The 26358-nt window shown below is 41.5% G+C and overlaps 1 protein-coding gene across 1 annotated transcript; it reads left to right on the forward strand.

Moving 5' to 3' along the window:
• The first annotated feature begins 491 nt into the window (after window positions 1-491).
• Window positions 492-21935, forward strand: LOC129842462 (zinc finger protein 420-like). The gene is made up of 4 exons (XM_055911027.1): window positions 492-1031; window positions 8036-9264; window positions 14496-14700; window positions 20439-21935. The coding sequence occupies exons 1-4, from the start codon at window positions 602-604 to the stop codon at window positions 21344-21346; spliced, it is 2772 nt and encodes a 923-aa protein (XP_055767002.1). The 5' UTR covers window positions 492-601; the 3' UTR covers window positions 21347-21935.
• The last annotated feature ends 4423 nt before the right edge of the window (window positions 21936-26358 follow it).

Genomic DNA, 26358 nt, shown 5'->3' on the forward strand with positions numbered 1-26358 from the left:
ATCCCTAAATAAATTAATACATATGTGATAATTCAAAAACATAACTGGTTGTGCTTATAGGGAACCAGATCGTGAACACAACTAAGTTACTAAGTCTTTAACCACACTGTATTGTTACACTGGTGAGTAAAAACTCATGCTTCCTACACTAACTTTTTGTCTGAACATTATAATATATATTTTACGTCACACTAGCGTCATTGTCTTAAAGTCGCACATCTCCATGTTCAGACTGAGCGTTACTTACACACCAGTTAGCCGATGGCGGTGTGCGATTTTAAGGCAATGCTGTTAGTGTGACGTATAATCTAGTGGACGGAACGCAATGCTGTTAGTGTGACGTATAATCTAGTGGACGGAACGCTTCTTTCAGCAGCAGCAACAATTAGTCCGCCACCTCGGTAGCTTGCTAGACAAAATAGCCCAACCCATAAAACTCTTTAGACGCTTTAGTGTATATTAGCCACTGTATTTTAAAACCACTTCTGTCGTCTAGTTAGTTAGTTATCCTATTTCATTTCATATTTACGGTGCTGTTGTTATTATTCAGCTGGCGGGCTGGTTAAGTTAGCATTAGCCTAGCTAGCTAACATCTCCGACCATGAGTTCACTAAATTACTCTCTTCCTGCTGAAGAAGAGACGGTCTGCTGGGCGGAGAAAGAAGCTCTCATCAAAGAGGAGGAGGAAGAGAAGGATGTTACAATACAAAAACAAGTAGAGGGTGAGGCTGTTACATGGAAAGAAGAAGAGAAAGACGTTTCAGTGAAAGAAGAGGAAGACGCGTTCAGAGTGAAAGAGGAGGAGGATGTTACAGTGAAAGAGGAGGAGGGTGTTACAGTAAAAGATGAGGAGGATTCACTTTTTGAAGTGAAAGCGGAGGAGGGGGAGAATACGGTCTCATCGGAAGAAGAGGAGGAGGAAACTGGATATCTGGGCCCGATTTCCCAAACGCAATTTAAGGCATCCAGTGGTTCTAAAGATGAACTTAGCCATAAGATGGTTTTGAGAAACCGGGCCGTGATTACCACTGGTAAGTACTGTCTTAAATACAGAGGTACAAACTCTGCAGTTGTTGAACTGATGTTTGGTGTTAAAGGGGAAATCTGCAATTGCTACATCCATATTTTGACTTTTAAATGATTTATTTATAGCCATTGATTCTTGGAGAATATAACACATGCCTCATGAGCTTAGTTAAACTGTTGTACCCCATCAGAACCCCAAATAAGTTTTTTTTACTCCAATGTTTAGAAACAATGTAAATCAACACTGTATAGCCTCAACATGGTTAACTATAATGTTGATATCATGGATGGTCAGTCCTTTCATCCATAGGTCTGTCTATGAATTTGAGAGTAGTTAAATGACTCCAGCCCCATCATCATCTTATTACCAAAACAGTGGTGGAATGACTGCTGTGTTATTGTTTCAACTTCAGATTGGTTGATTGATGTGTGTTTTTTTTAAAGGGACAACCTAGTATTTAAACAGCAACAAAATGGCTGCCAAGAGACTTGGTTTGGTTAACAGCTGAGGGATGGGTGCTGGAGAAATGTAACCACTCTCAAAATCATAGAGAATGCTATTGTAGCAACCGTAACCCAACACCTAGCGACCTCGTCAAGAAGTTCAGACATCTTGGCGTAACAGTTATAAGGTGTTGGCTTGACAGTCGCTGGACCCAGGTTTGAGTCCAGCTCAGGGCGACCCCCTGAATTCACTACACTATGAATACAAGGACTGGCAATGCATGATGTTATAATGATAGTTTAACCAGGTTTCTAGGATATATAGTATATTCTAGAATTCCTCCATGATGTCATAATGATAGTTTAACCAGGTTTCTAGGCTCTATAGTATATTCTAGAATTCATCCATGATGTCATAATGATAGTTTAACCAAGTTTCTAGGCTATATAGTATATTCTAGAATTCATCCATGATGTCATAATGATAGTTTAACCAGGTTTCTAGGATATATAGTATATTCTAGAATTCATCCATGATGTCATAATGATAGTTTAACCAGGTTTCTAGGCTATATAGTATATTCTAGAATTGCCAGTGAAGATTTCCTGTGGAGGCAAATTATTAGAGCTGTTGATAAGTCATTGTATAATATTCAGCCAATTTTTTTCATGCCCTTACATTAAAGGCAAGACATACCTAGATGCAATTACATTCATGAATTGGTTTGAAACCTTTGTTTTAAACCCTTCTCAAAGTTGGTGCCTTGACAGATTTGTAGAAAATGGTTTGTCATGAAACACTATTTACTTATTTATTTAAATGTAACCTTTATTTAACTAGGCAAGTCAGTTAAGAACAAATTCTTATTTACAATGACTGCCTACACCAGACGATGCTGGGCCAATTGTGCGCCGCCCTATGGGACTCCCAATCACGGCCGGTTGTAATACAGCCTGGATTTGATCCAGGGTGTCTGTAGTGGCGCCTCAAGCACTGAGATGCAGTGTCCGCTGCGCCACCTGGGATCCCCAAAATCATGTTCTAGTGCTGTCCCCAACTAAAATACATCTTGGTCAACCAAGAGTCATCTGTTCTTTCTACCAATCGCCCCATGTGTTTTTATAAAATCTGTATGTACTGAACTTGTATGATGCTTTAAGCATTCTGTTTGATTAAATAATTAAGACACACAAATGACTCGAAGTCATAACTAGAGGGAGCCGGTCGTCAACATAACCCGACCAGAGGGAGCCGGTCGTCAACATAACCCGACCAGAGGGAGCCGGTCGTCAACATAACCTGACCCGAGGGAGCCGGTCATCAACATAACCCGACCAGAGGGAGCCGGTAGTCAACATAACCCGACCAGAGGGAGCCGGTCGTCAACATAACCTGACCAGAGGGAGCCGGTCGTCAACATAACCCGACCAGAGGGAGCCGGTCGTCAACATAACCCGACCAGAGGGAGCCGGTCATCAACATAACCCGACCAGAGGGAGCCGGTCGTCAACATAACCCGACCAGAGGGAGCCGGTCGTCAACATAACCCGACCAGAGGGAGCCGGTCGTCAACATAACCCGACCAGAGGGAGCCGGTCGTCAACATAACCCGACCAGAGGGAGCCGGTCGTCAACATAACCCGACCAGAGGGAGCCGGTCGTCAACATAACCCGACCAGAGGGAGCCGCTCGTCAACATAACCCGACCAGAGGGAGCCGGTCGTCAACATAACCCGACCAGAGGGAGCCGGTCGTCAACATAACCCGACCAGAGGGAGCCGGTCGTCAACATAACCCGACCAGAGGGCGCCGGTCGTCAACATAACCCGACCAGAGGGAGCCGGTCGTCAACATAACCCGACCAGGGGGAGCCGCTCGTCAACATAACCCGACCAGGGGGAGCCGCTCGTCAACATAACCCGACCAGAGGGAGCCGCTCGTCAACATAACCCGACCAGAGGGAGCCGCTCGTCAACATAACCCGACCAGAGGGAGCCGCTCGTCAACATAACCCGACCAGAGGGAGCCGCTCGTCAACATAACCCGACCAGAGGGAGCCGGTCGTCAACATAACCCGACCCGGGGGGAGCCGGTCGTCAACATAACCCGACCAGGGGGAGCCGGTCGTCACCATAACCCGACCCGGGGGGAGCCGGTCGTCAACATAACCCGACCAGGGGGGAGCCGGTCGTCACCCTAACCCGACCCGGGGGGAGCCGGTCGTCAACATAACCTGACCAGAGGGAGCCGGTCGTCAACACAACCCGACCAGAGGGAGCCGGTCGTCAACACAACCCGACCAGAGGGAGCCGGTCGTCAACACAACCCGACCAGAGGGAGCCGGTCGTCAACACAACCCGACCAGAGGGAGCCGGTCGTCAACATAACCCGACCAGAGGGAGCCGGTCGTCAACATAACCCGACCAGAGGGAGTCCCCCCTCCGCTGCTGGACTTCGTAAATTCTGCCGTTTTGCTCCTGAAGTTTTCAGTATTAGACGAATAGTCTACAGATAGATATACTAATAGACTAGTAATAGACTACACCATCAGTCTGCAACCTTTTCCAGTTGGAGTGCCAATTTATCTGACCATTTCTACCAATCTGCGTGCCAGTTATGATTTTCATATGCACATTTTACTGGAACAGTTTCATTTAATTTATAATAGTATCTCAAAATTATTGTCTGTGATTAATCTACAATCTATCTAAATGAATATTATACAAATCTAAATAACTTTTATTGCCATTGCCAACTATGTAAAAAAATAGCCTACATAAAGCCAACAAATAAAAACATTGCATTCTGCAGGTAGAAAATATCCTGATAGAAATAAATATCCTAGAAATCACATTGGCTGCAAATGGCCTGTCTACAACAAACTTGAAACATTGTATCAACTATCAACTGGGTCAGGAAACTCGGATAGCAAGCTTGCAACATTATATAAAATATTCCAGGCCCTCAGTTTCCTGCTCCAGTGAGTTCTGGACAGTAATCAGGTATTTTATGACATTTCCACTGGATCAGAGCATTACATTTTTCCCTTTTATGCCGTGTGTTTATCGAAATGGCGAGAGCTGGAAATATTTTACAAAAATACTTTGAAGAACTATTGTCATTCGCAATTGATTGTGATTAGACTTTGTTTACTTGCTGTTTGGTTGTGAAGAAGAAATTACTTTGAGAAGCTCCACAACTCATTAGTGGTTCAGCGTTAAGACAATCAGAAATACTATCAGACATCCCCAAATGGGCACATTTATAGGCCTACATTTGTGTGCCGGCCAGGTAGACTAGTTTTACATCTATATGTGTAACCAGGTAGTCTAGTCCTACTTCTATATGTGTAACCAGGTAGACTAGTCCTACTACTATATGTGTAACCAGGTAGACTAGTCCTACTACTATATGGGTAATCAGGTGTACGTCCTTACTCAACATTGACAGGAGTGTTTCAAACAAAAGACAATTAATAAATTGACCACTGACGCATCTTGCGGGGTCAGGTCTGGGTGATCTGCCAGGGGCCGTTTCATTTAGTATCCGTTTGGGTCGGCTGGGGAATTATTGTATTTCCCCATAGTATGTTGTTCCGAAGTTGACTGACTGAAAGGGAGTGTAACTTTGATTATAATTACACTTCCCTGAAGGAGAGAAACGAGGTACAACACCTGTTTGTCCCCGCCCTTTCCTGGGGTGGTGAAGAGCGGTATTAAATTTAAGGAATAAAATCCAAGCCTCACGCTCATCACCTGTGGAAGGAGGGGATTCCAGCGAGGCGTGGATATGATAGTATGTTGTACCTATTTTCCCTCCTTCAGGGAACAATAGTTATAGTCATAACGTTAAGGTTGTCATATGATGAACTTCAACTTAAATACTGAATATTGCTGTCGGACAGTTTTTTTGTATTCAGATCTCTGAAATGCTCTCTAACTACGTCACATTTAGTGTCTCTTTATGTTACGCTGGGAAAACAGTTTTCATGGGAACAGAAATCCTAAATCATTTCAGAGTTTGCTAAATCCAATGGTTCTAACTGAAAGTCCCCTTAACTTTATTGACAACACCCAAATGGATACTGTCATTAACGTGGTTTTTCAATAATTACACATAATACTTAATACTGTAGCTGTTTAGTTAGTCACGTGTTCAACTATCATCAGCTGATCCAGGAAATCATTTTCTGAATGACAGTCAAATGACAAACATCACGACATGCAACAACAACCAAAGTGCTTCTTCATTCATTACTCTGGTAAAGACAGTTATGCCGTGCTTGGATCCAACATCCCTAACAAATTGATGTTTGTAATTAGAGGTCGACCGATTAATTAGGGCCGATTTCAAGTTTTCATAACAATCGGAAATCTGTATTTTCGGACACCGATTTGGCCGTTTTTTTACACCTTTATTTAATCTTTATTTAACTAGGCAAGTCGGTTAAGAACACATTCTTATTTTCAATGACGGGCTAGGAACAGTGGGTTAACTGCCATGTTCAGGGGCAGAACGACAGATTTTCACCTTGTCCGCTCGGGGGATCCAATCTTACAACCTTACAGTTAACTAGTCCAACGCTATAACCACCTGCCTCTCGTTGCACTCCACAAGGAGACTGCCTGTTACGCGAATGCAGTAAGCTAAGGTAAGTTGCTAGCTAGCATTAAACTTATCTTATAAAAAACAATCAATCATAATCACTAGTTAACTACACATGGTTGATGATATTACTAGATATTATCTAGCGTGTCCTGCGTTGCATATAATCCGACTGAGCATACAAGCATACAAGTATCTAAGTATCTGACTGAGCGGTGGTAGGCAGCAGCAGGCTCGTAAGCATTCATTCAAACAGCACTTTCGTTCGTTTTGCCAGCAGCTCTTTGTTGTGCGTCAAACATTGCGCTGTTTATGACTTCAAGCCTATCAACTCCCGAGATGAGGCTGGTGTAACCGAACTGAAATGGCTAGCTAGTTAGCGCGCGCTAATAGCGTTTCAAACGTCACTCGCTCTGAGCCTTCTAGTAGTTGTTCCCCTTGCTCTGCATGGGTAACGCTGCTTCGATGGTGGCTGTTGTCGTTGTGTTGCTGGTTCGAGCCCAGGGAGGAGCGAGGAGAGGGACGGAAGCTATACTCTTACACTGGCAATACTAAAGTGCCTACAAGAACATCCAATAGTCAAAGGTTAATGAAATACAAATGATATAGAGAGAAATAGTCCTATAATTCCTATAATAACTACAACCTAAAACTTCTTACCTGGGAATATTGAAGACTCATGTTAAAAGGAACCACCAGCTTTCATATGTTCTCATGTTCTGAGCAAGGAACTTAAACGTTAGCTTTCTTACATGGCACATATTGCACTTTTACTTTCTTCTCCAACACTTTGTTTTTGCAATATTTAAACCAAATTGAACATGTTTCATTATTTATTTGAGGCTAAATTGATTTTGATGTATTAAGTTAAAATAAGTGTTAATTCAGTATTGTTGTAATTGTCATTATTACAAATAAATAAAAACATTTATTTTTTTTAAATCGGCCGATTTAATCGGTATCGGCTTTTTTGGCCCTCCAATAATCGGTATCGGCGTTGAAAAATCATAATCGGTCGACCTCAAGCAGACAATGTGTTATTGTCTGCTTGATTTACTGTAGGCTCTCGTTAGTCTGTTTGGACACAGAGATACTTAGCTCATAATGTGTAGAGAACTGTTCCTTGATGGATAGGCTATTGTACAACACACAGAGCTATTTTCCTTTATTCAGGACATTTAGAATGACAAAACATTACAGAGTAGTCTAGTGGGATTATTCACAAAATTATCTAGTGATCAGGTTAAGAAATGTCATGACAGACATTTTAGTTTCCATGTTTCACCTGAAATATTAAATGATTTATAGTCCTAGGTCTATGTTGTTGTTAGGTGAAGTTATGGGTCCTACAGTAGGTCTGTGTTATTGTTAGGTGAAGTTATGGGTCCTACAGTAGGTCTATGTTGTTGTTAGGTGAAGTTATGGGTCCTACAGTAGGTCTGTGTTATTGTCAGGTGAAGTTATGGGTCCTACAGTAGGTCTATCTTGTTGTTAGGGGAAGTTATGGGTCCTACAGTAGGTCTATGTTATTGTTAGGTGACGTTATGGGTCCTACAGTAGGTCTATGTTGTTGTTAGGTGAAGTTATGGGCCAATTTGTTAAACACTTAATGTACAAACCCTCAGTTTCAGGCTGATGGCAAAGCTAGCTATAGAGCATTTTACGACAATAACACAAACATATAGGAGATTCAAACGAGCTTTACAATTACAATGCATGTGCATCGCTGCCATTTTAGCACAGAACACAGAGGGGTCCTTTTTTGGAGACCAAAGGTCGTCTGGCACACTGCTTAGGTCTTGACTGTCTTAAGACAATTATAAAATAATTTAACAGACATCAATTGTTGTACAACTTCATGGGTACGCTCTGGGCATCACCTTTCACCTCAAATAAACAGTGGATTTCTACTGTTGTGGGCCTTAATAAACCGTCTGTCTGACTTTGTTGTTCACACAGGAGAGATACGGGACTATAGTGGATCCTCTGGGGAGCCTCAACAACAACATGATGCTGAAGAGGCAGAGAAGAGTCTCTCCACATCAGAACACCTCAAGAAACACCCGCAGAGACCCACAGGGAAGAAATCTCACCGCTGCTCTGACTGTGGGAAGAGATTAAACTCCTCAGTAAAACTTAAAATACATCAAAGAATTCACACAAGAGAGAAACCATATAGCTGTGCTCAATGTGGGAAGAGTTTTGTTAAATCTAGCCAGCTGACTTCACACCAGAGAACACACACAGGAGAGAAACCTTATAGCTGTGGTCAATGTGGGAAGAGTTTTAGTCAATCTGGAGATCTGACAGTGCACCAGAGAATACACACAGGAGAGAAACCTTATAGCTGTGGTCAATGTGGGAAGAGTTTTAGTCAATCTGGAGATCTGACAGTGCACCAGAGAATACACACAGGAGAGAAACCATTTAGCTGTGATCAATGTGGGAAGAGTTTTTCTTCTTCTAGCCATCTAAATATACACCAGAGAACACACACAGAAGAGAAGCCTCTTAGCTGTGGTCAATGTGGGAAGCGTTTTAGTCAATCTGGAGATCTGACAGTGCACCAGAGAATACACACAGGAGAGAAACCGTTTAGCTGTGATCAATGTGGGAAGAGTTTTGTTCGATCTGGCTATCTGACAATGCACCAGAGAATACACACAGGAGAGAAACCTTATAGCTGTGGTCAATGTGGGAAGAGTTTTAGTCAATCTAGCTCTCTGACAGTGCACCAGAGAATACACACAGGAGAGAAACCTTTTAGCTGTGATCAATGTGGGAAGAGTTTTTCTACTTTTGGCTATCTAAATATACACCATAGAACACACACAGGAGAGAAACCTCTTAGCTGTGGTCAATGTGGGAAGAGTTTTAGTCAATCTAGCAATCTGACAGTGCACCAGAGAACACACACAGGAGAGAAACCGTTTAGCTGTGATCAATGTGGGAAGAGTTTTTCTACTTCTAGCTATCTAACTATACACCATAGAACACACACAGGAGAGAAACCTTATAGCTGTGATCAATGTGGGAAGAGTTTTTCTACTTCTACCTATCTAAATATACACCATAGAACACACACAGGAGAGAATCTGTTTAGCTGTGATCAATGTGGGAAGAGTTTTTCTACTTCTCGCTATCTAACTATACACCAGAGAACACACACAGGAGAGAAACCTTATAGCTGTAAGTCTTAGCTGACTGTCTTCTGCAGGTTGTCCTCTAACCAGTGAGCTAAAATATATCTCCCATTTCCATGTTTTTTTGTTTGTTGTTAGTTTCAACAGCACGTACAACCGGATTTCCCCCCTAATCGATATCGGTGATTTATTGCTACTTGTCAAAACAACACTGTTTTTGGTGCTTGTGCAGTTTATAAGGTGCTTGTTTTAAAAAAAGATAATTATTGTGGCAGATGTTTGTGTATATACCACATGTTAGGTTTTCAATTTATCCCAAACTGTTTCTGCATATTGGTTATTGATTTGGACACGTTAAAACTGTGTTTTGACAGTGGGCTATCCCACCTAGCAAAATGTAATTGAAAAGCCATTGAAAATAATACTATGCAATCAAATATTTCATATTTACATTTCATGTAACATTTAGTAATGAAAATTATTCATGCAACCAACTGACAGTTTTTTGGTACAATTATATTGACATTGTTGCCCTGTTTTTAGAATATCAGGGTTCATTCTCACATGTGCCAACCCAAATGTACTAGAGCATGACATTGGGGACTGGGCCCCGATCCAACGACATGCCTATCTAGTGAACCCTGAAAAGAGAGAGAAGCTCCGCAGTGAGGTGGAAAGTTACTACGGATATTGCAGGAGTTTCCTCTTGAAATCAGACATGTCCGTGGTGAGAACAACCTGGTTGCTGATTGTCTCAAGGGGTGCAGTCAAAATGTTTTGTGTTTTGTATTTAGCCAGTGCATTGCCATGGATCACAGTTTATTTTTACTGCACGTTTTTCCGTATTGGAGATGAGTTTTGTTTGGGCTTGTTCCAAGGGGACGAGAGTTCTAGAAGCGAGTGAGTTTTAGGAAGACGAGAGTTCTAGAAGCTATAGAAAGAAAAATCTTTGTGGGAATAATAAAAAATAAATATTGTTTTTAATTGTTGTTTGCCAGTAGACAGACACCATGTTTATATTGTAGAAGGTGAAGCATTGTAGTTGATTATAATGTGAAATGGAAGTTGTTTTCTGTTGTTGGTGAGCAAACTCTTAAGGTGTTAGTTAGTCTTTGGTTTTTCCATTTATGTTTTGAGGTTGGACTTTAGCTCGTATAGCTCGTCAGCATGTAGGATGCACTGATTGGTGTCACCTCGTTAGTCAGTATGTGTTACACCTGTGCTGGCTTGTCCATCTTGTTAGTGGGAAGGTGTTTCACCTGAGCTGGTCCAGGTTCTATTTAAGAGTGTCTGGCCCAGTGCTCCAGTTGTCTTGATAGATGTGGAGAGTCAACACCTTTAGTTGCTCCACCTTTTTGGTTTGCTTCCTGTCTTTAAGTTTGTTGTGGGTTTTTTCTTTAGTTTTTCTCTTCTTGGGCAGATTTAGTGGGTCTCATGGTGGGTGTCTTTCATGTCCCAGTTGTTGTTACTAGTCAACTTTCAGTGGACACTGAGAGCTAAACTGCAACATTATGTTATAATACTTTTATTGCATCAAATGGTTGTTTTATGCAACAGAATAGAGGGTTCTTAGAACTATAGTGTCTGTGTGTTCTACTGAGGACTTGCCTCTGGGAGAAAACATTGACAGGAGATTTACAATGTCTTTTGTGTGATAAAACCTAAAGAGACCACATTCCAGGGCATGAGTTACTGTTTCTGTTCTATATGGTACCAGGGAGCGATGAACCCCTCCTAAAAAAAAAATACCTTGAATTTTGCATTGCATCCAATTAATATTTTAATCAATGGCATTTCCTTAGGCTGCTCATTAGTCTTTCAGATGTTAGTCTTCTGTTGTGTACTAAATATTTCATTTTTTTACATTTGTTTTTTCTTGTGAAGCCATTGTGTTGCATCCATGTCTGAAATGTGCTGTATAAATAAAGCTTGATTTGACTTCAACAAATGAATCCAATGACTGACCAATCAACAGACTCTTGGTCCCTCTTAGTATTTGTTAATGAATAGAATACAGTATATACATATGAGATGAGTAATACATAGACTAAGATACAGTAGAATAGGATAGAATACAGTATATACATATGAGATGAGTAATACATAGACTAAGATACAGTAGAATAGGATAGAATACAGTATATACATATGAGATGAGTAATGCATAGACTAAGATACAGTAGAATAGGATAGAATACAGTATATACATATGAGATGAGTAATACATAGACTAAGATACAGTAGAATAGGATAGAATACAGTATATACATATGAGATGAGTAATACATAGACTAAGATACAGTAGAATAGGATAGAATACAGTATATACATATGAGATGAGTAATACATAGACTAAGATACAGTAGAATAGGATAGAATACAGTATATACATATGAGATGAGTAATACATAGACTAAGATACAGTAGAATAGGATAGAATACAGTATATACATATGAGATGAGTAATGCCAGATATGTAAACATGCAGGAGATCCACGAAGGAAAGACAGTGATGGTGCTCAGTGACGTTGTTGCAAATGGTGGGGAACAACCAATCACGATGAGGGATCGCCAGCTGTGAACGCTTTAGCATGCTGGAGACAACCATGGAGAATGTGAATCAAGTGTTCCAATGGTAAAACGTTTGATTTAATTACATCAAGTGTTCCAATGGTAAAACGTTTGATTTAATTACATCAAGTGTTCCAATGGTAAAACGTTTGATTTAATTACATCAAGTGTTCCAATGGTAAAACGTTTGATTTAATTACATCGAGTGTTCCAATGGTAAAACGTTTGATTTAATTACATCAAGTGTTCCAATGGTAAAACGTTTGAGTTCATTACATCAAGTGTTCCAATGGTAAAACGTTTGATTTAATTACATCAAGCGTCCCAATGGTAAAACGTTTGATTTAATTACATCAAGTGTTCCAATGGTAAAACGTTTGATTTAATTACATCATGTGTTCCAATGGTAAAACGTTTGATTTAATTACATCAAGCCTCCCAATGGTAAAACGTTTGATTTAATTACATCAAGTGTTCCAATGGTAAAACGTTTGATTTAATTACATCAAGCGTCCCAATGGTAAAACGTTTGATTTAATTACATCAAGCGTCCCAATGGTAAAACGTTTGATTTAATTACATCAAGTGTTCCAATGGTAAAACGTTTGACTTAATTACATCGAGTGTTCCAATGGTAAAACGTTTGATTTAATTACATCAAGTGTTCCAATGGTAAAACGTTTGATTTAATTACATCAAGTGTTCCAATGGTAAAACGTTTGAGTTCATTGTGACGCGTCACGTTGCTGTTTATTGCCACGTTGGGATGCAACCTTTTTTTAACCAGTTCTGATGGTTGTTAAAAGTGGGATTTTGACATTATTATCGTTAAATCAACACACTGGACACTCCCAACACTCCCACCTATCAATCTCTTTGGCACCGTAGACATCAAGTCACTTGACAGTAATGTTCCATACAATGTTGCATTCCATTTTTGAAAGGTCATTTTTCATTGAAGACAATGAAAGTTATTAACATTCCATAAAATTTTAAATCAAGGCTGAGGCTCAAATAGTCGCCTTCACTTTACTTAAAGTGTAGGAAGCAGTGGAGTAAAAAATTTACTCACCAACAACAGCATTGCCTTAAAGTCCCACATGATGATGTAATGACATCACAATACCCCATAATGACATCACAATACCCCATAATGACATCTACATGATGTATTGTTACACTATGTAGGAGCAGTATAGACCTAGTCTGTTCATTATATACATCTACATGATGTATTTTTACACCATGTAGGAGCAGTATAGACCTAGTCTGTTCATTATGTACATCTACATGATGTATTGTTACACCATGTAGGAGCAGTATAGACCTAGTCTGTTCATTATATACATCTACATGATGTATTGTTACACCATTTAGGAGCAGTATAGACCTAGTCTGTTCATTATATACATCTACATGATGTATTGTTACACCATGTAGGAGCAGTATAGACCTAGTCTGTTCATTATATACATCTACATGATGTATTGTTACACCATGTAGGAGCAGTATAGGCATAGTCTGTTCATTATATACATCTACATGATGTATTGTTACACCATGTAGGAGCAGTATAGACCTAGTCTGTTCATTATATACATCTACATGATGTATTGTTACACCACGTAGGAGCAGTATAGACCTAGTCTGTTCATTATATACATCTACATGATGTATTGTTACACCATGTAGGAGCAGTATAGACCTAGTCTGTTCATTATATACATCTACATGATGTATTGTTACACCATGTAGGAGCAGTATAGACATAGTCTGTTCATTATCTACATGATGTATTGTTACACCATGTAGGAGCAGTATAGACCTAGTCTGTTCATTATATACATCTACATGATGTATTGTTACACCATGTAGGAGCGGTATAGACCTAGTCTGTTCATTGTATACATCTACATGATGTATTGTTACACCATGTAGGAGCAGTATAGACCTAGTCTGTTCATTATATACATCTACATGATGTATTGTTACACCATGTAGGAGCAGTATAGACCTAGTATGTTCATTATATACATCTACATGATGTATTGTTACACCATGTAGGAGCAGTATGGACCTAGTCTGTTCATTATATACATCTACATGATGTATTGTTACACCACGTAGGAGCAGTATAGACCTAGTCTGTTCATTATATACATCTACATGATGTATTGTTACACCATGTAGGAGCAGTATGGACCTACAGTAGCTAGCTACTTATTTAGATTTAGTTTGACTTAATGAAACTGCCTTAAATGTGCTGTAGTAAACATTTTTATTCGCACTAATCGATCAACACATTCCTGTCTTTATGTCTCAATATAATGGTATTATTCAATTAATTCCATTTACAATAATCTTTGTCTGAAAATAAAATATGATCCTCAACTGCGTTTCCCCTCCAGTCAGCAGACGGCGATGTGCGTCTTTCAGGCGACGCTGCCAGCGTGACGTATAATCTAGTGGACGGTTCTTCGTCAACAGCTCGTCAACCACCCCGGTAGCTTGCTAGCCAACATAGCCGAAAGATTCAAGCTATTTATACGCTTTCGGTGTATATTACCTACTGTGTTTTAGCCACACTTCTGTCGTATCTACTTGTTAACCTATTTAATTGAATATTACGTTATTTTGTATTAGTCAGCTATAGTAGTTGGCTGGTTAAATTAGCACTAGCCTAGTCGCTAATGATAGCTAGTTAGCTAACATCCCCGAACATGAGGTCAGTAAGCTTCTGCCCTCCTGCTAAAGAAGAGGAAGTCTGCTGGACGGAGAAAGAGGGTCTGGGGCTGAACATTGTTGTGAAAGAGGAGGAAGAGGAGGCTGTTTTTGGTATGAAAGAGGAGGAGGGGGAGATTACTGTCACATTGGAGGAAGAAGAGGAGGTTGGAGATCTGTTTAACCCCAGTAAGTACCGTCTCTGCAGTTGTTGAACCAATATGCAGTAAAGGGGTTCTACACTGTAATGTTGTTCTGTAGGAATGGCTGAAGCTACACTGTAACGTGTAGAACATCAAGAGTGGACCATCAACAAGACATTAACAATTGATCAAATGCCTCCAATGACAATGCCTGAAATACTGTAGTCCTCAATATCTCCTATTAGATTAGCCCAATATGTAGTCTTAAAGGGGCAATCAGCAGTTGTTACATCCATTTTGGGACGTACACATTAATGATATGTACCCATTGTTTCTTGAAGAAATCACTTATAAATGCCTCATGAGCTTAGTTCAACTGTCGTACCCCATCAGAACCCAAAATATAAGCTTATATTTTCTCCAATGTTTGTCAGTAAAGATAAACAAACACTGTATATCCTCTAAACATGGTTAAAACTATAATGTTGATATCATGGATGGTTGCATTTCTCCAGCCCCATCCCTCAGCTTTTTACTGAAACGGGCAGGGAGTACGCTTTGTTAATGTTTCTACTGCTGATTGCTGCCCCTGTTACTCCTCAGGGTCCAAGGACTGTATGTTATTTTCAGAGGTAGACTGGCTCTGGCAGGTCAAATATTCCATCTAAATGTGAATTGATTCTCAATTGCGATACGTTTCTAGAAACATAAAACGCTGTACTTTCAAATCACATCAACATAAGTTCACACAATACTTAAATATCACATCAAAATAGTTTCACATTATACTTAAATATCACATCAAAATAATTTCACATTATACTTTCATATCACATCAAAATAGGTAACCATTCGCGATGCCCCAAAAGGTAAACCAAATTCGTTTCTCGTCATTTCTCCTTCTTTCAGGCTTCTTTTTCTTTGGACTATATGGTGGTTGGAAACCAACTTTAAGGTGCATTACCACCATCAACTGGACTGGAGTGTGGACCTCAGTTCATCTTTCAATCACCCACGTGGGTATATACCAAGACAGTCATGAAGAGGGCACAACAAAACCTTTTCCCCCTCAGGAGACTGAAAAGATTTGGCATGGGTCCCCAGATCCTCAAAAGGTTCTACAGCTGCACCATCGAGAGCATCCTGACCGGTTGCATCACCACCTGGTATGGCAACTGCTCGGCGCTACAGAGGGTAGTGCGAACAGCCCAGTACATCACTGTGGCCAAGCTTCCTGCCATCCAGGACCTATATAATAGGCGGTGTCAGAGGAAAGCCCACAAAATTGTCAGAGACTCCAGTCACTCAAGTTATAAACTGTTTTCTCTGCTACTGCACGGCAAGTGGTACCGCAGGGCCAAGTCTAGGAACAAAAGCCTCCTCAACAGCTTCTACCCCCAAGCCATAAGACTGCTGAACAATTCATGAAATCGCCACCAGACAATTTACATTGACCCCCCACACCCCCTCCATTTTGTGCACTGCTGCTACTCGCTGGTTGTTTGTTACCTATGCATAGTCACTACGCCCCCACCATGTACAGATTACCTCAACTAGCCTGTACCCCCGCACACTGACTCTGTACCGGTGCCCCCTTGTATATAGCCTCCACACTGACTCGGTACCGGTGCCCCCTGTATATAGCCTCCACACTGACTCAGTCCCGGTGCCCCCTGTATATAGCCTCCACACTGACTCGGTACCGGTGCCCCCTGTATATAGGCTCCACACTGACTTGGTACTGGTGCCCCCTGTATATAGCCTCCACACTGACTCAGTACCGGTGCCCCCTGTATATAGCCTCCACACTGACTCGGTACCGATGCCCCCTGTATATAGCCTCCACACTGACTCAGTACCGGTGCCCCCTGTATATAGCCTCCACACTGACTCAGTACCGGTGCCCCCTGTATGTAACCTCCACACTGACTCAGTACCGGTGCCCCCTGTATATAGCCTCCACACTGACTCAGTACCGGTGCCCCCTGTATATTGCCTCGTTATTGTTATTCTCATTGTGTTACTTTTTATTATTACTTTTTATTTTAGTCTACTTGGTAAACGTTTTCTTCTTCTTGAACTGCACTGTTGGTTAAGGGCTTGTAAGTAAAGCATTTCACTGTAAAGTCTAAGTTGGTGTCTTGACGGATTTGTAAAAAACGGTTTATCATAAAACACTATACAGTGGGGAGAAGAAGTATTTGATACACTGACGATTTTGCAGGTTTTCCTACTTACAAAAATCCAGAAAATCACATTGTATGATTTTAAATAATTAATTAGCATTTTATTGCATGACATAAGTATTTGATAAATCAGAAAAGCAGAACTTAATATTTGGTACAGAAACCTTTGTTTGCAATTACAGAGATCATACGTTTCCTGTAGTTCTTGACCAGGTTTGCACACACTGTAGCAGGGATTTTGGCCCACTCCTCCTCCATACAGACCTTCTCCAGATCCTTCAGGTTTCGGGGCTGTCGCTGGGCAATACGGACTTTCAGCTCCCTCCAAAGATTTTATATTGGGTTCAGGTCTGGAGACTGGCTAGGCCACTCCAGGACCTTGAGATGCTTCTTACGGAGCCACTCCTTAGTTGCCCTGGCTGTGTGTTTCAGGTCGTTGTCATGCTGGAAGAACTAGCCATGACCCATCTTCAATGCTCTTACTGAGGGAAGGAGGTTGTTGGCCAAGATCTCGCTATACATGGCCCCATCCATCCTCCCCTCAATACGGTGCAGTCGTCCTGTCCCCTTTGCAGAAAAGCACCCCCAAAGAATTTTGTTTCCACCTCCATGCTTCACGGTTGGGATGGTGTTCTTGGGGTTGTACTCATCCTTCTTCTTCCTCCAAACATGGCGAGTGGAGTTTAGACCAAAAAGCTCTATTTTTGTCTCATCAGACCACATGACCTTCTCCTATTCCTCCTCTGGATCATCTAGATCACAGGTGTCAAACTCATTCCACGGAGGGCCGAGTGTCTGCGGGTTTTCGCTCCTCCCTTGTACTTGATTGATGAATTAACATCACTAATTAGTTAGGAACTCCCCACACCTGGTTGTCTAGGGCTTTATTGAAAGGAAAAACCAAAAACCTGCAGACACTAGGCCCTCCGTGGAATGAGTTTGACACCCCTGATCTAGATGGTCATTGGCAAACTTCAGACGGGCCTGGACATGCGCTGGCTTGAGCAGGGGGACCTTGCGTGCGTTGCAGGATTTTAATCCATGGTTTTCTTTGTGACTATGGTCCCAGATCTCTTCAGGTCATTGACCTGGTCCTGCTGTGTAGTTCTGGGCTGATCCCTCACCTTCCTCATGATCATTGATGCCCCACGAGGTGAGATCTTGCATGGAGCCCCAGACAGAGGGTGATTGACCGTCATCTTGAACTTCTTCCATTTTCTAATAATTGCGCCAACAGTTGTTGCCTTCTCACCAAGCTGCTTGCCTATTGTCCTGTAGCCCATCCCAGCCTTGTGCAGGTCTACAATTTTATCACTGATGTCCTTACACAGCTCTCTGGTCCTGGCCATTGTGGAGAGGTTGGAGTCTGTTTGATTGAGTGTGTGGACAGGTGTCTTTTTGTACAGGTAACGAGTTCAAACAGGTGCAGTTAATACAGGTAATGGGTGGAGAAGAGGAGGGCTTCTTAAAGAAAAACTAACAGGTCTGTGAGAGCCGGAATTCTTACTGGTTGGTAGGTGATCAAATACTTATGTCATGCAATAAAATTCAAATTAATTACTTAATCATACAACGTGATTTTCTGGATTTTTGTTTTAGATTCCGTCACTCACAGTTGAAGTGTACCTATGATAAAAAATTACAGACCTCTACATGCTTTGTAAGTAGGAAAACCTGCAATATCGGCAGTGTATCAAATACTTGTTCTCCCCACTGTATATATATTTTTTTAAATGTTGCTGACACCCCTCCCCAGAGGTGTCTCATTATTGGGATTCATTGCTGATTCCTACCTGTAGCTCACTATGAGGTGTCTAGTGATAAAGGTTAAGGCAAGGCTTTCGACTCTGTCAATCACCACATTCTTATCGGCAGACTCAACAGCCTTGGTTTCTCAAATGACTGCCTCCCCAGCTTCACCAACTACTTCTCAGACAGAGTTCAGTGTGTCAAATCGGAGGACCTGTTGTCCGGACCTCTGGTAGTCTCTATGGGGGTGCCACAGGGTTCAATTCTCAGGCTGACTCTTTTCTCTGTATATATCAACGATGTCGCTCTTGCTGCGGGTGATTCTCTGATCCACCTCGACGCAGACGACACCATTCTGTATACATCTGGCCCTTCTTTGGACACTGTGTTAACAAACCTCCAAATGAGCTTCAATGTCATACAACTCTCCTTCCGTGGCCTCCAACTGCTCTTAAACGCTAGTAAAACTAAATGCATGCTCTTCAACCGATCGCTGCCAGCATCCCCCCGACTAGCATCACTACTCTGGACTGTTCTGACTTAGAATATGTGGACAACTATAATTACCTAGGTGTCTGGTTAGACTGTACACTCTCCTTCCAGACTCACGTTAAACATCTCCAATCCCAAATTAAATCTAGAATCTGCTTCCTATTTCGCAACAAAGCCTCCTACACTCACGCTGCCAAACATACCCTCGTAAAACTGACTATCCTGCCGATCCTTTACTTCAGTGATGTAATTTACAAAATAGCCTCCAACACTCTACTCAGCAAACTGGATGCAGTCTATCACAGTGCCATCCGTTTTGTCACCAAAGCCCCATATACCACCCACCGCTGCGACCTGTATGCTCTCGTTGGCTGGTCCTCGCTACATATTCATCGCTAAACCCACTGGCTCCAGGTCATCTATAAGTCTTTGCTAGGTAAAGCTCCGCCTTAACTCAGCTCACTGGTCACCATAGCAACACCCACCCATAGCATGGCCTGTTTATTGCCTTACCTCCTTACTCCATCACACTGTATATAGATTTTTCTATTGTGTTATTGACTGTACTTTTGTTTATCCCATGTGTAACTCTGTGTTGTTTTTTTGTCGCACTGCTTTGCTTTATCTTGGTCAGGTCGCAGTTGTGAATGAGAACTTGTTCTCAACTGGACACCTGGTTAAATAAAGGTGGGGGAAAATTTTTATAAAAAATACATTTAAAAAATCATAACTTTATTGACAACACCCAAATAGATACTGTCATTAACGCGATTCTTCAATAATTAAACATATTTCTTAATACTGTAGCAAACATTATATTACACAGGACATTCAAACGAGCCTTACAATTATAATCCAAAGTAGTGTGAAATGCACTCATAAGCAACCTGGAAATGGAGGTTACTCCCCTGAGTTTTCCCCCATTCACATTCAGAATACATTGTGAAAAACTAAAATCTTTGCTCACCATTTTTGCTCTAATCAGATATAGTACATCCATAACTATCGGTTTCCTTATTAGCAGGGAGGAGTTTCTACAACCAAATTGCATGTGCATCGCCCTCGTGCTGCAATTTTAGGAAACACAGAAAGGGGCTTATATTGGAGACCAAAAGTCGTCTGGCACACTGCTTAGAGTTTCAACAACATGAATAACTTATTTCTAGCCTACAATCATCAATGTTAATACTAAAATATGACTATTCTTGCTCATTTTAAGACAATTGTCAAATAATGTTAACATTCATTACAGACATCAATTGTTGTACAACATCATGGCTACGCTGTTGGCATCACCTTTTACAGTGGATTTCCACTGTTGTGGACCTTTAATCATCTGACTTTGTTGTTCGCACAGGAGAGATACGGGACTATCGTGGATCCTCTGGGGAGCCTCAACAACCTCATGATGCTGACGAGGCAGAGAAGAGTCTCTCCAGATCAGAACACGTCAAGAAACACCAGCGGAAATCCACAGGGAAGAAATCTCACTGCTGCTCTGACTGTGGGAAGAGATTCACCTCCTCATCAGGCATTAAAATTCATCAGAGAATCCACACAGGAGAGAAACCTTATAGCTGTGATCAATGTGGGAAGAGTTTTTCTACTTCTGGCTATCGGACAGTGCACCAGAGAACACACACAGGAGATAAACCTTATAGCTGTTATCAATGTGGGATGAGTTTTGCTGCATCTAGTGATCTGACAGTGCACCAGAGAACACACACTGGAGAGAAACCATATAGCTGTGATCAATGTGGGAAGAGGTTTACTAAATCTAGCAGTCTGACTAAACACCAGAGAACACACACAGGAGAGAAACCTTATACCTGTGATCAATGTGGGAAGAGTTTTACTACATCTGGCTCTCTGACTTTACACCAGAGAACACACACAGGAGAGAAACCTTATAGCTGTGATCAATGTGGGAAGAGTTTTACTACATCTGTCTCTCTGACTTTACACCAGAGAACACACACAGGAGAGAAACCTTATAGCTGTGATCAATGTGGGAAGAGTTTTTGTCAATCTGGCCAACTGACAGTGCACCAGAGAACACACACAGGAGAGAAACCTTATAGCTGTGATCAATGTGGGAAGAGTTTTGCTACTTCTGGCTATCTGACAGTGCACCAGAGAATACACACAGGAGATAAACCTTATAGCTGTTATCAATGTGGGAAGAGTTTTGCTGCATCTAGCTCTCTGACAGTGCACCAGAGAACACACACAGGAGAGCCAATGTATAGCTGTGACCAGAGATAATCTGATAAAAGATCTCTGACTAATCATCAGAAAATACATGAAGGAGTTGTTTCATGATATCAATTAAATGATGTCACAATGTAGAATGATGTAACATTGTAGTAGGAGTATTTTAATGATGTCACAATGTAGAACCCTAAACGTTTGTCCCCTGTTCTATTGATTTCAACATGATATGGATATTAGCCTCAGGGGGGAAATCCAGGCTCTGAATTAAAAGAGTACTATTTTTGAGATTTAGTAAGTACACATTATTCCCAGATTCCGTGTGGTTTTTGAGCTGTTAGTTTTAACAGGACGTGCAACCTCATCTCCCTCCTGTCACATAAATGATTTTAGCATGATATCGATTAGTTATGACAAATAAGTGTTGCGTTCTTTTGTTTAGCGACCCCCTACATTTAAATGCATTCCAACATCACGTACAACCTGATTTCCCCCCTAATTGATATCAGTGATTTATTGCTACTTGTCAAAACAACACTGTTTCTGGTGCTTGTGCAGTTTATAAGGAGCTTGTTTAAAAAAATACAATAAATATGATTATTGTGGCAGATGTTTGTGTAAATAGCACATGTTATGTTTAGGTTTCTGCAAATTGATTATTGATTTGGACACATTAAAACTGTGTTTTGACATTGAGGCTATCCCACCTAGCACAATGTAATTGAAAAGACGTTGAAAATAAGACTGCAATCAACAACAAATTTTTATTTTATTTTTTATTATACCATGCCTTTTTTTAAACATTTTTTATTATACCATGCCTTACCATTAAGTTAATTATTGACAATACATATTATCAAAGGGGTGTACATTTGGTTTTGGTAATTCATGTTTACAATTCATGTAACTTTTTAGTAATCATAATTATTTATGCAATCAACTGACAATTTTCGGGTATAAATATATTGACATTGTTGCCTTTCTTTTAGAATAGCAGGGTTCATTCTCAGATGTGCCAACCCAAATGTACTAGAGCATGACATTGGGGACTGGGTCCCGATCCAACAACATGCCTATCGAGTGATCCCTGTAAAGAGAGAGAAGCTTCGCAGTGAGGTGGAAAGTTACTACGGATATTGCAGGAGTTTCCTCTTGAAATCAGACAAGTCTGTTGTAAGGACAACTTGGTTGCTGATTGTCTCAAGAGTTAAAAAGATTTGTGGTTTGCGTTTAGACGGTGCGTTGCCATGGATCACAATTTATTTTGACTGCGCGTTTTTCCGTATTGGAGATGAGTTTTGTTTGGGCTCATGAAGCATTGTAGTTGATAATGTGAAATGGAAATTGTTTTCTGTTGTCCAACAAAAATATAGGATATATTTTTTGTCTTAAGGGGAAGGTGTTACAGGCTTTGGTTTTTCCATTTATGTTTTGAGGTTGGACTTTAGCACGTATAGCTCGTTAACATGTAGGACACACTGATTGGTGTCACCTCGTTAGTCAGTATGTGTTACACCTGTGCTGGCTTGTCCATCTCGTTAGTGGGAAGGTGTTTCACCTGAGCTGGTCCAGGTTCTATTTAAGAGTGTCTGGCCCAGTGCTCCAGTTGTCTTGATAGATGTGGAGAGTCAACACCTTTAGTTGCTCCACCTTTTTGGTTTGCTTCCTGTCTTTAAGTTTGGTGTGGATTTTTCTTTTGTTTGCATCTTCTTGGGCAGATTTAGTGGGTCTTATGGTGGGTGTCTTTTAGGTCCCAGTTGTTGTTACTAGTCAACTTTCAGTGGACACCCCCATAGTGACTTTCAGAGCCCATCCTAAAAAACAAGCTTATATTTTTGGATTGGATATTTTAATATTTTAATCAATGGCATTTCCTTAGGATGCTCATTAGTCTTTAAGTTGGTATTATTGTTTTTTATCCTCTTATGTTTGTGTACTAAATATTCCTGTTTATTTTCATTGTTTTCTCCTGAGAAGCCATTGTGTTGCATGTCTGAAATGTGCTGTATAAATAAAGCTTGATTTGATTTCAACAAATGAATCCAATGACTGACCAATCAACAGACTGATGGTCCATCTTAGTATGAAAAACAGTATCACTTTTCCAGCCTGCTGAAGGCGTGGTGGAGTGGTAAACACCACCCCGGCTCTACCAGGGGCTTGAGGTGGTCTCCCACAGCTCTGCTGGTGGAGTGGTAAACACCACCCCCGGCTCTACCAGGGGCTTGAGGTGGTCTCCCACAGCTCTGCTTATGTCATGTTCTGTGGCCTTGCTGTTCCATTTCTTGACTGCCCCTGCAACACAGAAATAAACACATTTAGTCATTATATAAAACACTCAAAGTAATGGATATGGAGCATCTACAGCCTCAGTTACACCTGGCACCTAAATGTGACTTCTGTCATCTGATCGCTCCAAGCTGCATTAGGTTCAGATCTACCAGGATGGTCCTTTGACGCAGTCAGGCCACCGAATATGCATAAGCAATGTAAAGAGATGTGGGGAAAAGTACATTTTACACACATTACCTTCATAAATCAAATGTTATAGGTCACAGGCAGATGTTATTGTAGTGAAATGCTAGACAAGACAAGTAGGCACACAATGGATTATGGTCATTGTAGTTAATTCATTTTTATGAGCTAAACTATGTAGAATATTGGCCTGTTGGAAACTACAACTCCCTACTACATCACACAGTTCAGTCTGGGTCTGATTTATCTCTAGAGAAACTACAACTCCCTACTACATCACACAGTTCAGGCTGGATCTGATTTATCTCTAGAGAAACTACAACTCCCTACTACATCACACAGTTCAGTCTGGATCTGATTTATCTCTAGAGAAACTACAACTCCCTACTACATCACACAGTTCAGACTGGATCTGATTTATCTCTTGAGAAACTACAACTCCCTACTACATCACACAGTTCAGGCTGGGTCTGATTTATCTCTAGAGAAACTACAACTCCCTACTACATCACACAGTTCAGGCTGGGTCTGATTTATCTCCAGACTAGCTCTAGTACATCTCTAGACTAGTTCCAGACACACCCTCTGGGCAGACAGGCCAACGGCGCTTGCTTGCCCCAATTCGGGGAACCATTGATCTACTTCAGAGGAACTGTGTCTAGAGTGACTTCCTGTTGTTTTGACACCTCACTGTAAAACTAGAATAACTAGCTGTTGCTACATAACGAGACGACCAATTCACAGTTAGTCTGTGTCTCTTTCTCCACACACGGACACACACCAAGATCACGTGTTTTCTATATGCACAAGATAGTTTGACTATATAAGTGCAACAGTATAACTTTAGACCGTCCCCTCGCCCCGACACGGGCGCGAACCAGGGACCCTCTGCACACATCAACAACGGTCGCCCACGAAGCATCGTTACCCATCGCTCCACAAAGGCCGCGGCCCTTGCAGAGCAAGGGGAAACCCTACGCCATTTCACATCCGTTACACCTACACAGAACTGAACTGTTACATAAGGCTTCTGAACTCCTTGTGTCATCAAGCTCTCGGCCTTCCACCTCAGAGTGTAGGGCTGACCAGCTACATTATTGCAATTCTTATCAAATAAAGGTTGATTGTTTGAAGAAATGACAAAGTCTCTCCTGATTGGTTAGAATTTCCACCACAATGTGCAGTAGGCTTTTTTCAATACCAACAATGATAGACCAGACTGAGTACAGAATGAATGACTGACTGCCCGGTTCAACATCAGTTCACCGTCTCACATCATACTGTATTGGAGCAGCAGCAGCTGACTGCCCAGTTCAACATCAGTTCACCGTCTCACCTCATACTGTATTAGAAAAGCAGCAGCTGACTGCTCGGTTCAACATCAGTTCACCGTCTCACCTCATACTGTATTGGAGCAGCAGCAGCCGACTGCCCTGTTCAACATCAGTTCACCGTCTCACCTCATACTGTATTGGAGCAGCAGCAGCTGACTGCCCAGTTCAACGTCAGTTCACCTTCTCACCTCATACTGTATTGGAGCAGCAGCAGCTGACTGCCCGGTTCAACGTCAGTTCACCGTCTCACCTCATACTGTATTGGAGCAGCAGCAGCTGACTGCCCTGTTCAACATCAGTTCACCGTCTCACCTCATACTGTATTGGAGCAGCAGCAGCTGACTGCCCGGTTCTGTACTGGAGCAGCAGCAGCTGACTGCCCGGTTCAACGTCAGTTCACCGTCTCACCTCATACTGTATTGGAGCAGCAGCAGCTGACTGCCCAGTTCAACGGTAGTTCACCGTCTCACCTCATACTGTACTGGAGCAGCAGCAGCTGACTGCCCTGTTCAACATCAGTTCACCGTCTCACCTCATACTGTACTGGAGCAGCAGCAGCTGACTGCCCTGTTCAACATCAGTTCACCGTCTCACCTCATACTGTACTGGAGCAGCAGCAGCTGACTGCCCTGTTCAACATCAGTTCACCGTCTCACCTCATACTGTACTGGAGCAGCAGCAGCTGACTGCCCGGTTCAACGGTAGTTCACCGTCTCACCTCATACTGTGAGGTGAGATACTATCCCATTTTGGAAATGTTACATGGTCAATACTGTCCCATTTTGGAAACGTTACATGGTCAATACTGTCCCATTTTGGAAACGTTACATGGTCAATACTATCCCATTTTGGAAACGTTACATGGTCAATACTGTCCCATTTTGGAAACGTTACATGGTCAATACTGTCCCATTTTGGAAACGTTACATGGACAATACTATCCCATTTTGGAAACGTTACATGGACAATACTGTCCCATTTTGGAAACGTTACATGGACAATACTATCCCATTTTGGAAATGTTACATGTACGATACTGTCCCATTTTGGAAACGTTACATGGACAATACTATCCCATTTTGGAAACGTTACATGTCCGCCCCCTTGTGGAGGTAAATTAATATCTTAGATGGTAGCTGTAGATGGGATTCAAATGCATAATGGTATTAATACAGTGTCTAGACTACCTCTTTTGTATAAATGCCCTTCAGAATCCAAACACAGTATTGCCACGCAGCAAAATGTTGCGTATAATCT

This window comes from Salvelinus fontinalis, unplaced genomic scaffold (assembly GCF_029448725.1).
Source record: "Salvelinus fontinalis isolate EN_2023a unplaced genomic scaffold, ASM2944872v1 scaffold_0041, whole genome shotgun sequence".
NCBI classification, from domain to species: domain Eukaryota; kingdom Metazoa; phylum Chordata; class Actinopteri; order Salmoniformes; family Salmonidae; genus Salvelinus; species Salvelinus fontinalis.